At 50.7% G+C, this 15,813-nt stretch overlaps 1 protein-coding gene across 1 annotated transcript in view; it reads right to left on the bottom strand.

Moving 5' to 3' along the window:
• The window catches only part of TLL2 (tolloid like 2), a 146,174-nt gene extending 135,102 nt beyond the window's left edge, over positions 1-11,072 (bottom strand). Inside the window, exon 1 of the mRNA XM_066355432.1 lies at positions 10,688-11,072. Within this exon, the coding sequence (XP_066211529.1) occupies positions 10,688-10,868 (181 nt within the window). The 5' untranslated portion in view covers positions 10,869-11,072. The remainder of the gene's footprint in view (positions 1-10,687) is intronic.
• Between the last annotated feature and the right edge of the window lie 4,741 nt (positions 11,073-15,813).

The following is a 15,813-nucleotide window of genomic DNA, read 5'->3' as shown; positions in this document are numbered from 1 at the left end:
GGAGTCTGTCTCTGCCTCCCCTCCTCTCACTAAATAAAAAACAAATAAACAAAAAAGTAATCTCCATTTTCTGCCCATCTCAAGGACACCCCAATGCTTGTGGAGCACATCTTGACGAACTCAATCATGTTTCAAATGTGACTGTGATACAGCTCAGCTTGGGACCTCTCCCACACACACAGAGATCCCTCTCCCATCTTCCCTCCCTTTCTATTCCCAAGGCCATAGCCCAAGTCTGGTCCTCATATTCCTAGACCTAGAACTCCTGATGGTGTTCCTACTTCCTATCTCTATAAATCTCAAGCATCAGAGGTCTTCATGATAACAGTCCTCACTCAAAAACCATCAATAGCTCCCCACTCCTTAGGAAAGTTTCAAATTCTAAGCTTGGCACGCACTGTTCCAATCTTCTTCCAGTCTTGTCCATATTACTCTGCAGCGTAAACCAAACTGACCCTCCGCTCTAGGCATATCACAAGTAGTCCTGCTGCCTCACTTTCCCTCACACTATTCTTCTACCTGAAATGCCTTTCCCTGCACCCTGTCTTCTCCACATCCCATCCATCCTCCCAGGACAAGCTCAAGGTTGACCAGCCCCCTCTCCAGGAAGCCCTCCTTGGTTGTCTTATGGTTACTGCTACCTTTCCAGAATCCCTGTGGGATCTCTTTTGATCATTTTTTCACTTGATAAATATTGGTTGAGAACTCACCATGTGCCAGGCACTGTGCTGGTTACCAGGAAAGCAAATGAGTCTATTTTCTACCCCTTGGAGCTTGCTGTCTACTGTGGTGACAGACAATGAGCTAGTAATCACACCAGTGACTGTACTAGTTATGGACTATCAGAAATGCCAAGCAGGAAGACAAAGGTGATGAGAGATTTCAGAGAAGGGACCCGATTGAAATCAGGGCCTGAGAGGGCTCAGGGGAGAAGGACACGAAAGCCGAGTCCTGGAGGGTGCACCGGGTTGACCAGGTGGACAGTCTGGAGGCCTCTGCAGGCAGGAGGAACCCGTGGGAGGTGAGACATGGCAGGCAAGGGAAGGAGGCTGGATGAACAGGAAGGACAGGGTCTGCTGGCTGCTGTCATCCCAAGCGTAATGGAAAGTCATTAATGGGTTTTAAATGAGTTAGATTGTGCAAACATGATCAGATTTAAGTCTCAAAAAGATTCCTCTGGCTGCAACATCAAACACAGGCTACAGGAGGCAAGAGGGGTCCGTCCGGCAGTGTTGCAGTGGCCCGCACGAGAGCTGGCAGGGGCTTCGACCAAACAGTGGCAGTGAAGATAGAGAGAAATGGATGGACTCAATTTTGGAAGCAGAATTGGCAGGACTTGGGTTGCACTGCATGAGAGGAGGAGGGAGAGACAGGTGTCCAGGGTGGTGCTCGGGTTTCTGTTTTAAGCACCTCGGTGGTGCCTAGCCCAGCCCTCAGTGAGCCACCGCAGACTCTGAGCCCAGGGGAAGGGCAGAAGAAACTAGTGTCAGTTCAGCGGGAAGGAGAACTGACCCAGGGACATGAAAAAGAGTTAAGTAGTAAGATAGCCGGCGCCTGTGGGAGACTGGCTCACGCAAGACTTGCATCAATTCAAGGCCAGTAACCCAGGTGGGAGGAAGGGGTGGAAGCTCGCTGCAAATTGCAGGATGAGCGGGGAGATAAGTGGCCCAGCTGGCGGGGAAGGCAAAGGCTCGGGGGTGAGCATCAACACTCAAGTGCTGGTGCAGGCGAGCTTGAGAATATTTATTGGTAATTGACAGAAGTAGTTAGACGGTGGCGGTGGCGTGATCACAGATAGGTCCGTAACCAATCAGCAGGAAAACTCGGTTCTCGTTGTTGCTATGTTTGCATCTAGGCAGAAATGTATTATGAGCAGGCTAAGAGGATACCATGAGAAGCCTGCTTATATGCATTTGGTTTATCTGTCATCCTCTCCCTGCTTCATGGACAAGAGTGAATGAGCAGTGAAGCAATAAATTATCACCTGCCACAAGCTATGGTTCCCAAGAGAACTCTGCAGCCCTGGGAGGGCGAGATAATACACACAGACCCCTGAGAGATCGTCACTTATAGGGAAATTCTTAATTGGGGAGCAATAATAGGAGTAACAATAATACTAGCAAGAAGTAAGAATTAATAACTAACTGCTTGCTAAACACTTCATGTTCACGGCCCCAGTTCATCCTCCAACAAACCTATTTGATGGCTTTTAATATCATTCCCATAGTTCAGATGAGGAAACTGAGGCAGAGAGGTTAAAAACCTAATCAAAACCACTCAAGTAATGAGGACAGACAGGCTTCACGTCACAGGCTGCTGATGCCAAGAACAGTCTCTTAAGCAGCATGTCTCAACCTCGGGTTTTAGACCAAGTCCTCTGGACACAGAGGAGCCATCTGCATTGGCATCCTTGGAAAACATAAAGCTCTGAAAACCACACAGGGCTGCACTTGTTCATATACTTGGTTTCCTGACACTCAGAAACCTTGTTGGATTAGTAATAGATGACCATAATAAAAACGATATTATTTCCTGGTGTTTTACCATGTTTCAGGCTCTAGTCTAAGTGTTTTGTCTATATCCACTGATTTAACCCTCATAATAACCTTCTGTGGTAGATGTTAACAGCCACATTTTATAGATGAGGGAATTGAGATCCAGAAAGCTGAAGCAGTTCCCACAGCCGTTAAGTGGCAGGGATGCAAACCTGGGCAGTCTGATTCCAGGCTTCACCCAGTTAGCTCCTGGGCGCTCACAGGATTGGCAAGTGGTGCTGTGTATGTGAATCAATTTAATCCACACACTTTTTGCGCGCAATGGGTTCTTTAGGAGCCGCAAAATTATAAAAATATTTTGCATGTATTGGGTGTTCAGCACAGTATCCAGTGCCTTTCATAGAACAAGCCTGAGAAATAAGAATTTCTATGCACCACATTATATGATATAAACGAGGAAACTGAGGCATTAGGGATGAAGGACTGCTCAGGGTCTAAGAGCTGGTAGGTGACAGAGCTGAGAGGGAAAACCCAAGTCAGCTTGACTCTAAAGCTTGGGTCCAAACCAAACAGGTTGGGGAGGAGCCAGGCGCTCAAAGAACCACCATGGCCCATGGCCCATGGCCCATGGCCCGGGACTGTGCATTCCATGAAAGTGGCTGGAAGCGGTGACAGGCAAAGGTCTGGACTGACCACAGAAGGCACTGAATGATTCTATCCGCGGCCCCGCCTACACACCGCTGCCATCAGGAGCAGCCTCCTGTGGGAGCCGGGAGCTCCTGGAAACAGGGCTCAGGTCCGCTTGGCACTTAGCTCCCCAGCACTCAGAGCGCGACACCGCACGTCCAAGGACAGGCACACCCAGGGCTGCTGTGGACGGCTCTGCGGTCCAGCTACTGCCTCATCCCTCCTCTCCTCTTACTGCACTGCCCAGAGGGTGAAAGGACACTCCCAGCACACAGAAGAGCGTGTGAACACTGACCAGCATATGACTGGGCGGGAGAAAGAAGAAAAAACGGGTGCTACTAATGTCAGTGGGGACCTACCTTGGATGATACCATTGAGGACTCTTCTGTCTGCAGAACTTGAGCTCTGAGTACAGAGCGGTGTTGGAAGTCAGAGGAACATCAATGCCTCTGGGCTCAAGTTCTCCTCCATAAGGAAATAGAACGATCAAGGCTGCTGGTCTACCCCCCCCCCAGGACTGGGTCAAAGGTCAACAAAGTGTTGTTCTTGCTATCACTCAGCCCTGCTCCAAAAGGGGCCAATGAATTTCCTTCTGGCCTGCCCTCTCCCAGAGACCACCCACGCCAGTGGGAGCCTTGGCCAGAGTGGGGACCTCTAGGTTCCATGTGTTTCTTCCCCAGCACTGCCCTGGCCTGTCCTCATCCTTACTTTTTCTTTTTTTTAATCTTTATTGAGCTACAACTCACATACCATAAAACTCACTCTTCACTTACTTTTGAGATCCTGTTTACCAATAACTATCAGGTTTGAATTCAAGAATCCCTAACTACACTACATGAAATCAGTTTTTCTTCATTACAAAAATTCAAATGCCTCTACAACATTTTACCAATAGTTAAAGAAGGACATGTGAGCACCTGCTCTGAGTCCTCCTAGTGTATGTATAAATCAGAGAACACTTGCCTTGTGCCAGAAACTGTGCTAAGCACTTGACAAACATCGTATCACTATAAGGTTTATAGCAACCTTTTAGAACAGGGGTCCCCAAACTTTTTACACAGGGGGCCAGTTCACTGTCCCTCAGACCGTTGGAGGGCCACCAGATACAGTGCTCCTCTCACTGACCACCAATGAAAGAGGTGCCCCTTCCGGAAGTGCGGCAAGGAGCCGGATAAATGGCCTCAGGGGCCGCATACGGCCCTCGGGCTGCAGTTTGGGGATGCCTGCTTTAGAGTGAACATTAGTAGTCCTTTTCAAGTGAGAAAACTGGGGCTCAGAGAGGTTAACCACTTACTCAAGATCACCAAGCCTTGCATAGGCAGATTTTGTTTTGTTTTGTTTTGTTTGCTTTTTTCTGAAGTGGGAAGCGGGGAGACAGAGAGACAGACTCCCGCATGCGCCTGACCGGGATCCACCCAGCATGCCCACCAGGGGGCGATGCTCGGCCCCTCTGGGGCATTGCTCTGCTGCAACAGGAGCCATTCTATCTAGCACCTGAGGCGGAGGCCATGGAGCCATCCTCAGCACCCGGGCCAACTTTTGCTCCCATAGAGCCTTGGCTGCGGGAGGGGAAAAGAGAGATAGAGAGAAAGGAGAGGGGGAGGTGTGGAGAAGCAGATGGGCTCTTCTCCTGTGTGCTTTGGCCGGGAATCGAACTCAAAACTCCACATGCTAGGCTGACACTCTACTGCTGAGCCAAGCTGCCAGGGTGGCAGCAGATTTTGAATCTGGGTCTGTCAGGTGTCAAAGCTGACTCTTAACCACCTCATGCCCTGCCCCCATGCACTTCAGGGCTGAAACGCTGGGGACAGAGGGGGCTAATGGTGCTCCAGCCTGAAGTAGTGGGAAAGATAAGCATTTCATCTCAGTGCAGCCCTGAAATACTTCCCATCATATCAGCACTGTCCATCAGCAAGAACATCATGACAAGTAGAGATGAGAATAAACTTGTAAAACTGCCAGTCACCCTCACCTGGGTGTGGCCCATGGGAGTGGGAGAGAAGAGGTGCCAGGGGCACGGAAATAGGCAGTGCCAGGGAGACAGGCTTCTGGGAGGCACCATGGGAGCCTCATATCTGTGCTGCAGACCCCAGGACACCTGCCCCTGCTAGGAAGGATGGAAACTCCTGGGGAGCACGCCCAGGAATCCGCTACCTCCCAGATCCCTCCTCAGCACTCAGGAGGGCTGCGGCCACTGGGCCACAGCTGCTTCCCTGTCCTGGCTGCGGCCACTGGGCCACAGCTGCTTCCCTGTCTTGGCTGCGGCCACTGGGCCACGGCTGCTTCCCTGTCCGGCTGCAGCCACTGGGCCACGGCTGCTTCCCTGTCCGGGCTGCGGCCACTGGGCCACGGCTGCTTCCCTGTCCGGGCTGCGGCCACTGGGCCACAGCTGCTTCCCTGTCTTGGCTGCGGCCACTGGGCCACGGCTGCTTCCCTGTCCGGCTGCAGCCACTGGGCCACGGCTGCTTCCCTGTCCGGGCTGCGGCCACTGGGCCACGGCTGCTTCCCTGTCCGGCTGCGGCCACTGGGCCAGGGCTGCTTCCCTGTCCGGCTGCGGCCACTGGGCCACAGCTGCTTCCCTGTCCTGGCTGCAGCCACTAGGTCAGGCCGCTTCCCTGTCCAGGCTGCGGCCACTGGGCCACGGCTGCTTCCCTGTCCGGGCTGCGGCCACTGGGCCACGGCTGCTTCCCTGTCCGGGCTGCGGCCACTGGGCCACGGCTGCTTCCCTGTTCCCTGTCCGGGCTGCGGCCACTGGGCCACGGCTGCTTCCTTGTTCGGGCTGCGGCCACTGGGCCAGGGCTGCTTCCCTGTCCGGGCTGCGGCCACTGGGCCACGGCTGCTTCCCTGTCCAGCTGCGGCCACTGGGCCAGGGCTGCTTCCCTGTCCGGGCTGCGGCCACTGGGCCACGGCTGCTTCCCTGTCCGGGCTGCGGCCACTGGGCCAGGGCTGCTTCCCTGTCCGGCTGCGGCCACTGGGCCAGGGCTGCTTCCCTGTCCAGGCTGCGGCCACTGGGCCACGGCTGCTTCCCTGTCCTGGCTGCGGCCACTGGGCCAGGGCTGCTTCCCTGTCCGGGCTGCGGCCACTGGGCCACGGCTGCTTCCCTGTCCGGGCTGCGGCCACTGGGCCACGGCTGCTTCCCTGTCCGGGCTGCGGCCACTGGCCCAGGGCTGCTTTACTCTCCAGGCTGACAGAGAGCCCAGCAGTCCCTTCAGCCATGGACCCACCTGGGGCCAAAATCGTTTCCAGATTCAGCAAATAGTGCCCAGTGCCTACAATGCGCCAGGCACTGCTCTAGGCATTGCGCTTGGAGCAACAGCCAAAGGAGGCAAGAACGCCTGACTTCACAAAGTTTGACACTCCAGCCTCACATCAGTAATGTAAGGGCTGCTAGGATGGAGAATGCTGTCCTAGAGGGCTCTGGGTGACCCCCAAAATAAGGAGGCTTTGCAGAGGCCTGGTGGGGACAAGACCCCGTCGACTAAAAAAGTTACCTTTATTCCATTCCTTTCATTGGATTCTTCCTTTCCTGTCTCACACTCCCCTCTCCCTCACCCCACTTCTTGGGATCAGCTCCCACACTCTACCTACCCACAAGTCCTATGTAAGGCACCGTCCTCTGAGGAATCCAGCTACAATTAGCCTCATGTCTGTCCTACACAAGGCAAGTGATTTTGTTCCCATTCCCATGCTGCATGTGAGACGGAGACATGCAGAGGTAAAGTGACTTGCTCGAGATCACAGAGACAGTAAGAGGGATGAGGACATGGGCCTTCTGGCTCTGAACCCAGCCAAAGAATTATGGATGAGGGCAAGCAGGCAAGCAAAGCCCTCAGAAGCTTTGCAAAAGTTGTTCTCAGGGGCATAGTGGTTTGGAGGATATCTTGTAATTTAATGTCAAATGAACCCTTGGCCACACTGGCTGGGTCAGATAAAAACATAAGCGCAGAGCCCTGGCCAGTTGGCTCAGTGGTAGAGCATCGGCCTGGTGTGCAGGAGTCCCGGGTTCAATTCCCAGCCAGGGCACACAGGAGAAGCGCCCATCTGCTTCTCTACCCCTCCCCCTCTCCTTCCTCTCTGTCTCTCTCTTCCCCTCCCGCAGCCGAGGCTTCATTGGAGCAAAGATGGCCTGGGCGCTGAGGATGGCTCTGTAGCCTCTGCCTCAGGTGCTAGAGTGGCTCTGGATGCAACAGAGCAATGCCCCAGATGGGCAGAGCATCGCCCCCTGGTGGGCATGCTGGGTGGATCCTGGTGGGCATGCGGGAGTCTATCTGACTGCCTCCCCATTTCCAACTTCAGAAAAATACAAAAAACAAAAACAAAAACATAAGCACAGAGCAATGAAGCACCAGTCAGCAGCCACGCCCAGGAAACCCCTGTGCCTTACCAGCCTCCAGCCGGGAGGACTTCACAGATTCACCCCACCCTGCATTCGTATCATTTTGAAACAACACCTTTTTACAGCATCAAATACATTATTTATTAATAAATTTAAACTTAACACTTTAAAACTTTCTTCAAAGATCAGCATGGACATTCTTTCAACAAGTTTCTAGGAAATCTACTTATACAATACTTAACTATATGTCAGACACTATTTTAAGCACTTTATCCTTTAAGGAATCAGCCTCACTTATAAATGAAGAATCTAAGGCACAGAGGAATTAAGTGACTTGCCCAAGGTCACACAGTTTCTAAATGGCAAAGTAAATATTAAATTTATAAATGGTAAAATTGTGAATGGTAAAACACTTACTGATTTGGTCAGCCTCTAAGAGACTGAGATGGAAGCAAAGGTCACAGACTACTAAGTAAGACGGAACCAGGGGCACAACTCAAATGCCCGCAAGGTATAAAGTGGGCGTGGAGCAAGACAGCAAATGTGGACCTACAGAACCAGCACCCTGGACCTGTCAGTTTGCAATCCTCAAGTCCAGTATCTTCACTATATAGCTAAGCAACTGATAGGCCGGAGAGGAGAGGACTTATCCAAGGTAACACAGCTCCTGAGAGCCCAGGAGCAGACCCAAGATTCTCCTCTTTACACTCTGCGCCTGCAATAAAATGGAGACCCCAGTCCAGAAGGGGCAGGTGAGAGGTGATTAATTAGATTTAAAGTCCTGAGATAGGTCCTATGCAGAGGACTCTGGTTAGAGGAGTCTGGGAGCTAGGATTTGACAGGGATAGGATGAGTCCACCCCTAAAGGTCTTGTTTAAATATGTAACCAGGAAATGCAGTGTGCCCCTGAGCTGAGAAGTGTGTCCTTTCATTGAGACCTCAGTGCACTAGTGAACTCCTTGTTGTCCTTCCAGAAGGCTGTTCCCTAGATCAGGGAATTTCCGGAACCATAAGCAGATTGAGATGTGAACTTTTCCCCAGGTATCCCTTGCCATCGCCCTCTTCTGGCCACTCTTCGCATCAGCACAGCCAAGGAGAGGCCAAAGGGTGGGGAAGATCAACGATGGCTGTGGAGGATGCAGGGAGCTGACAGAACCACACTCCCAAGATCCTCTACTTGCCAGCCCTGCCCACCATCCCATCCTGTCTGTGAAGAGTCACATTACACACATGCCCTGGTAATCCAGCATTTTCTCCAAAATTCCTGGACAAAATGCGGCCTCGACAGGCATTCCTCAAGGCTGACACCAGGAGCTGGGAGCTTTCACAGACAGACCAGTGCTTCTTTCACCTGGATGTGCAGCATCCGGCATAACAGAGGTGCTCAGTCCATTCCTCAACCAACCGGTCACATCCCTGGTCCAGACTCCAGCTGCCCATGCTGCCTCTTATAGCGCCCAGCTCCCGTTCAGCAGTCAAGAACCTGACAGATGCAGGTGATAGATGACCCACCCTCTTTAGCCCCCACCCCACTGCCGCAGCCTCAGTGTCCCTCTGCTTAAGACCATCCTTCCTGCAGCGCCCCAGAGACCCTTCTCCCTGGTCATGAGCTAGGTCCTGTGATGAACTGAGAGATACCTCCATCAGGGCACGCTACTGGTTAGTATTCTCTAAAATGACCCAGGAACCAAGTCTTCTGCCTACCTTCCCCACTGAGAAGCCCTGCAAGGTACAGCAGTAGGTGGGTATTCTGGAGGAATCTTCCCACAGCGTAAGAACAAGCCCTCGTGCCTGGTTTGATCTTTAACCTTCAGAAGATTCTCAAGTCTCACAACCCCCAGGTCCTCCAGCCTCGTAGGAGCCTGATATTTCCCAGATTCCACCCAATTCTGACCTGCCTGATGCCCAGCTGACCACAACCACTGCAGTAAGAATACAAATAATTACAAGGCCATCATCATTATTTCATTTGCAGAGAATTTTCCCATATATCATCTGAGTCCTCCTATAACTACTGTTCCCAGTTTAGAGGAAACTGAGTCTACTAGAAGTCTCCAGGGAGTGAGAAATTGGGCCACTGGCCTATGGCACAGACCTGGGCCAGCACCTGGGAGAAGCACCCTGCCCTTTTGCGGATGGAGGCAACATCTTCCCTCTGTTTGCTCATTTCTGCAGGCTGCCAACTGAAAGAGCCAGGCCAGAGGTAAACACAATTACCAAGGACCCCTGGACAAAATGCAGCTGCCTCCCAGGAGCCGCTGGGTGGCCTCCGAGACCAAACTCTACCTGGAGCGTGAATACCCCTCCACCCCAACTGGGAACTGCCTCGACCCAAAGATTCTCTTCGGAAGATGTGCTTGGGCCCCCCTGGGGCTGATGTCTCAACTATTCTGGCTTGGAAGCCGCTTCCCTCAGGATACACGAGCCGCTTGGTGGCTCGTGGGAAGCGGGAGCTGCAGCCCCGGGGCTGCGATTTGCGCCAGAAAGATCCGCGCGTCCCGGGTTGCTGCTTCCTGGCGGGATTACCGCACCTGCCGGCTTCCATCTCCGCCAGTCCGGGGCGACCCCCAGGTCGGGAGCACCCTGACGGACTACGGGATAATGTGCGGCAACTTGAGTCATGCACATTCCCCCAAGGCTACCCCCGTTCCTTTCGCCTTCTGTGAAACCGTTCGGTTTCTAAAAATTCTCTTTCCAAGAGTAACCACAAGATGTTGGGAAACTTTGTGCGAAACTTACAAATGCCGCGAAATCTGAGCCGGCGACTGCATCTGAGCCCGGGAGCGCCCAGCCCCGATGCTCCGCTCCAGCCCTACGCGTCCGGTAGAGGCCCGTGCTGACCACCTGGCTGTCAGGCGGCCCAAGCGCCCGCCCCAGCCCTGAGCGCCCTCTCCACCTCGGGCACCCGCCCTGATTCGCTTCGGGGACGCTCCCACGGCCGCCACCCCGAGTGTGCCACAAACCAGAGCCCGGACGTCCCAGCCCGAGTGCCATTTCAACCGTTTCTCGGGGGCATTGTTTTCGCGGGGAGCCCGGGGGACCTCGGGGAAGGAGGGGGAGACCCACCCCACAGAGGGCAGGGCAAGCTTGCCCATCACCTCATTTGCATTTCAAAGGCAAACTTCTGCCGGACTTCCCCGGCGGCTGCGGCGGCGGCGGCGGCACCTACCGGCTTTGCACGGGTCGTGGTAATGCTCCAGCTGCTGCTCCGCGCCCTCCTCGCCTTCCAGTGCCGAGTAGTCCAGGGCAGCATCCCAGCGCTCCTCGAGGCCCTCGGCGTCGCGGGGCAGCGGCGGCAGCAGCAGCAGCAGCAGTGGCCCAAGGGCCCCGAGAGCAGTCGTCCCGGGCATGGTTGCGAGGGACCCGCCGAGACCGAGGGAGTTCGGTGCACGGAAAGCTGGGTTCGGACTCGGGACCGTACACGGGGTCGGGTCGGAAGCTGCCCGGGCGCGGCGGTTACGCGGGGGTGCCCAGCATGGCTCGACGCTGCCCGTGGTACCCCCGTCCTCGTCGGAGCGCCAGGGAAGCCGCCGCACCGAGCTACTTGCCCAGCGACTGAGGCTGCGGCGGCTGCAACTGTGGCTGTGGTGGCGGGTTGGAGCAATAGCCGCTCCGCCCCTCTCCAGCCGGCTGGACCACACAGCCCTCGCCCGGGTCCCCGGGCAGCCAATCACTCGGGCGCCCGAGACGAAGCCCCTCCTCTTCCCGGCACCTCCGCAACTTCGGAGGAAGCGAGCGAGGTTAAGATGCTGAAGAGGGACCCTGGGCCTGCGGCTCTCCCACCCAGCCAAGTGTGCCCTTCTGTGGGCGCCACCTCGGCCTTGGGGCCGGGAGAACGCTGCTCCTGAAGATCATGGCTGTACTTCCCGCCTTCTTTTATTATCATAACTCACTTTACAACTCCCCAGTGGACACGTGGGCAAAGGCAGGCAGCAGTGGTTAGAGCTGGAGCGCAGGACCAGGAGCCCTACGTGAGCAGTTTGCTTCTCGATCAACTCGCTGTGTGCTTTGGGACACAGCTGTCTTCGGGGATGAAGTCAATCTTCTCTCTGGTCGCTTTCAGCGCAGGGTAAAAAAAAAAAAATCGAGGCTTCGATTCTCAGCCGTGAACGGTGCTTTTTGCAGCACCCACCTAACTAGTGGCTTAGAGAATGATTTAAAATGACGTATTTCCCCTCTAAGTGACCCTACTCTTTAATAAAAACAGTCTAAGATGCTTCATACAGGCAAAAAGATTGACGGTGCTATTTGTGTTAAATTACAGACCTGTTTTATTAAAAAGCCATTCACCATTAACTTGATAGAATAAAAATGACCAATTTCTGAAGTCTGGTTATTTTTTGCCAATTAAGAACATATGGCCAAATAATTTAGAACAATCAAGGGATATCTGAAACCCCCTCCTATGTTGTTCCTTAAATGCAAAAATGGTCAGAACTGAGCCAATTTGATTTATAGACATAAAAAGTATGTATTACCATGAGGCTTTTCAAAGATCTTTTATGCAAACAAAATTGCCCTAACCAGGAAGTAAAACACACCAATGCATACAGATTTTCATTATCGTGCCCAGAACAATCTTTTTTCATTTAAACTGCCAACAGAAAAGTGGACTGAACTTCCCCTTTGGGTTTCCACATGGTTTCACAGCCTCTGATGACAAAACAGTTGATAGGGGGCCCAGAGCTGGGCTGTACATAGGACTCCAAATTTCCAGTATTATGACCATCTGTCTTCGCTAATACCTAGGATAACAAGTTCTTCAAACCAGTAGAGGTTTGAGTTAACCACTGGAGGGGCGCTACTGGAAGGTCATAGCCCTGAGAAAGAAAAGCAGGTGACCTTACTTCGTGCTATCAGTTTTCATCACATAAGCATGCACTGGATGGAGCTGGATTGGGCAAGATCTGGTTAGAAGCTGACAGGCAAGGGAATTTGGGGGGAACGGATGCTGCCAAATGGCAGCAGAGGCCATGTGGCCATTAAACAGGCAATAGGTGTGGGAGGGGATTGAAGGAGTCAAACCCAGCGCCATAGTTCTTCTGCCCTCAACCCAGTGAAGGTCACCACCCATCAGTAGACAAGTCCACGAAGTTAACATCTAAAAGGCCTAACAAACTTCTGTGACACTCCCCAGTCTCCAGATGGCACTAGGCAAACAGCCATCTGGCTTCATTAGCAGGGAATCCCACCGGAAAATACTTATTACAGGAGACCTCTTGTAAGAGCATTGAGTTTGTGAGTTTTTATTGCCTCTAATCCTCACCTGGTGTGTAGCTGCCAGACCTTCTCACCAATACTTTGTCCAAAAATTTTGAAGACACTGGTGCTCCTGGGTGAGTAAGCTGCAGTTTGACATCCGAAGCCCTGTTTAGATGGTACTTTTGCTATCACCCGTATCAACAAAATATTTGGATCATAGAATAGGTAGATGGAACAGTTGAAAAGGGATAATTAACATCTTTTCTCATTTCTATAGTTCTTGATTTCACTTACCACTTTATATAAAATCAATAAAATAGACATTTAAAATGTATTTTTCTTTAAATCCTATGAAAAAACTTGGGATAGATTTAAAATAAAAGGCTTCATGGTCTAAAGATGCTCAACTTCATTCCATTATTAAATTCCTACTATCTGTGGGCTTCCTCCTCCATAGCTCATGGTCGTATGGAAAACCTGCAAGTGGCTATAAGCTTTTCCCCTTTAGTCAGATGTCTGTCCTCCACCCAGCTCATTCCGTCTAAACGCTTACACCCAGAGTGACCCATCAGCTGCCTGCAGTAGCTCTTGAATCCCTCCACATCTGCCAAAGTCCGGCCTCCTGAACGACTGCGGAGGCCACCTGCTCACCGGGCCTTCCTCCCGGACCACTGCACAGCATCCTCTCCAAGGCAGGGACAGACCCTCCAGAATGCAGTGGGTCCTGGTCTCCTGGCTCATTCCCTCGTTTACATCACCAACCACTGATATTCTTTTGAATTCTTTGGGGGAGGTAATGAAAAATATTTAATAGTTACAGTTTTTAGCACCTGTTTAAAACCTTTTGTAGCTCTCCAAAGCCTTTACTCAAGCTTCTCAAGGTGGCATACTGGGCCCTCCACAGCCCCTCAGGCCTTCTACCTCTCCCCCCTCTGCTGCATTGAACCCCCAGCCGTTACCCTAACAAGGCCTTGCTGCATCGCCATGAGTGCGCTGGGGACAACTGGATCGCCACACAGCCTGCATCCTCATGCTCACATCTATTACAGCATCTACCTACGTCTGTCCTACCCTGCAGGCATATAACCTACAACAGGCCTGTGTGACCAACTCCAACTTGGAACCACCTTCCATGTAACACTCTCTAGACCAGGGGTCCCAAACTTTTTACACAGGGGGCCAGTTCACTGTCCCTCAGACCGTTGGAGGGCCAGACTATAAAAAAAAATAAATCTATGAACAAATTCCTATGCACACTGCACATATCTTATTTTAAAGTAAAAAAACCAAAACAGGAACAAATACAATATTTAAAATAAAGAACAAGTAAATTTAAATCAACACACTGACCAGTATTTCAATGGGAACTATGCTCCTCTCACTGACCACCAATGAAAGAGGTGCCCCTTCCGGAAGTGCAGCGAGGCTGGATAAATGGCCTCAGGGGGCCGCAGTTTGGGGACCCCTGCTCTAGACCCTTCATTCCCTTCAGTGACCTTTAAGGTTAAGTCCCATAATCTTAGTGTCTCAGACTGAACAGCTAAGAATACCATAACATTGGCCAGGTAAAACGACTTACATCAACTTCCCCTACAAACATCTCCTCCATTTTTTTTTTAAACTTGAAACTCCTATCACCTTAAGCACTTAAACCTTTGAAAATAATTTTCAATATATGCATTGACTACATTACCATCGACTCCACATATCCCAAAGTAGGTTACTCTCCTCTTTTCTAATGTTAAACTGTCAATTAACAGTTTTAAGAGGAGTTCTCATGTTGAAATCTAGGAACTGGCTGTGAAACAGATTCCCTTATTTCCCTTGTTTTCCAATCAGATGAAAACTGTTCATTAAGGAGATCAAAAGTAATCCAAATTTGTACCGACTTAAAAATATCTGGCAACAAGAATTGTCAAGTACAGGTGTTGACTAAGGCAGCTAATAACAACAGGCGGAGAAAAGAACTGAAGAAATTGACAAGGATTGAAATAACTAGTTAAAACTGGAGATGAAAAACAGTACAAATAGATCAGGAGAAATTAACTACTAGTTTTGATGTGGTATATAGTAAGAATCCCTTCCATTGTATAAAACAGTGGTCCCCAACCCCCGGGCCGCAGACCAGTACCGGTCCGTGGGCCACTTGGTACCAGTCCGCAGGGAAAGAATAAATAACTTACATTATTTCCGTTTTATTTATATTTAAGTCTGAACGATGTTTTATTTTTAAAAAAATGACCAGATTCCCTCTGTTACATCCATGTAAGACTCATTCTTGATGTTTGTCTCGGTCACGTGGCACATTTATCCGTCCCACCTAAAAGGCCCGTCCGTGAAAATCTTTTCTGACATTAAACTGGTCCATGGCCCAAAAAAGGTTGGGGACCACTGGTATAAATCACACATTTTCAGTGTGATCTCTGCTCCACAGGCTGGAGAGGTGACATACCCATTTTACAGTTATAGCCATGGGACTCTAACCCTGCTGACTCATGTACTAACAAAAAGAGACCTTTTGGTGTTTTCTATATAATGTCGGTGTCTACGCTATTGGCTTCACAGGATGGTTATAAGAGATCTGAAACTCCTTTGAAAACTTAACTAGACAAATGCAACCTATTATCTATCAATCAGGAGAATGAAAAGTTTTAGTATAGAAGTCAGAGCTTATATAGAAAAATGTCAAAAATGATAAAAATAATTTTTTTAAAAAACAACAACCCTTATTCGTTGTAACATTCTTTCAACTTTCTGTATATTTAGTTATTTTTTCAAAATAAAATGTTGGGAGAATAAAATCTTAAATTTTGAATCCTTCATTTCAGGATCAAGCAAACTATAGCCCACTAGCCATTTTTGCTGTTATTTGGAACACAGCCATGTTCATTCATCTATGTACTGTCTACTACAGGGGTCCCCAAACTTTTTACAGAGGGGGCCAGTTCACTGTCCCTCAGACCACTGGAGGGCCGGACTATAAAAAAAACTATGAACAAATCCCTATGCACACTGCACATATCTTATTTTAAAGTAAAAAAACAAAACGGGAACAAATATAACATTTAAAATAAAGAACAAGTACATTTAAAT

This window comes from Saccopteryx leptura, chromosome 13, assembly GCF_036850995.1.
Source record: "Saccopteryx leptura isolate mSacLep1 chromosome 13, mSacLep1_pri_phased_curated, whole genome shotgun sequence".
Lineage (NCBI taxonomy): Eukaryota > Metazoa > Chordata > Mammalia > Chiroptera > Emballonuridae > Saccopteryx > Saccopteryx leptura.
The sequence above is the reverse complement of the archived record's forward strand: the minus strand, read 5'-3'. Positions and strand labels throughout refer to the sequence as shown.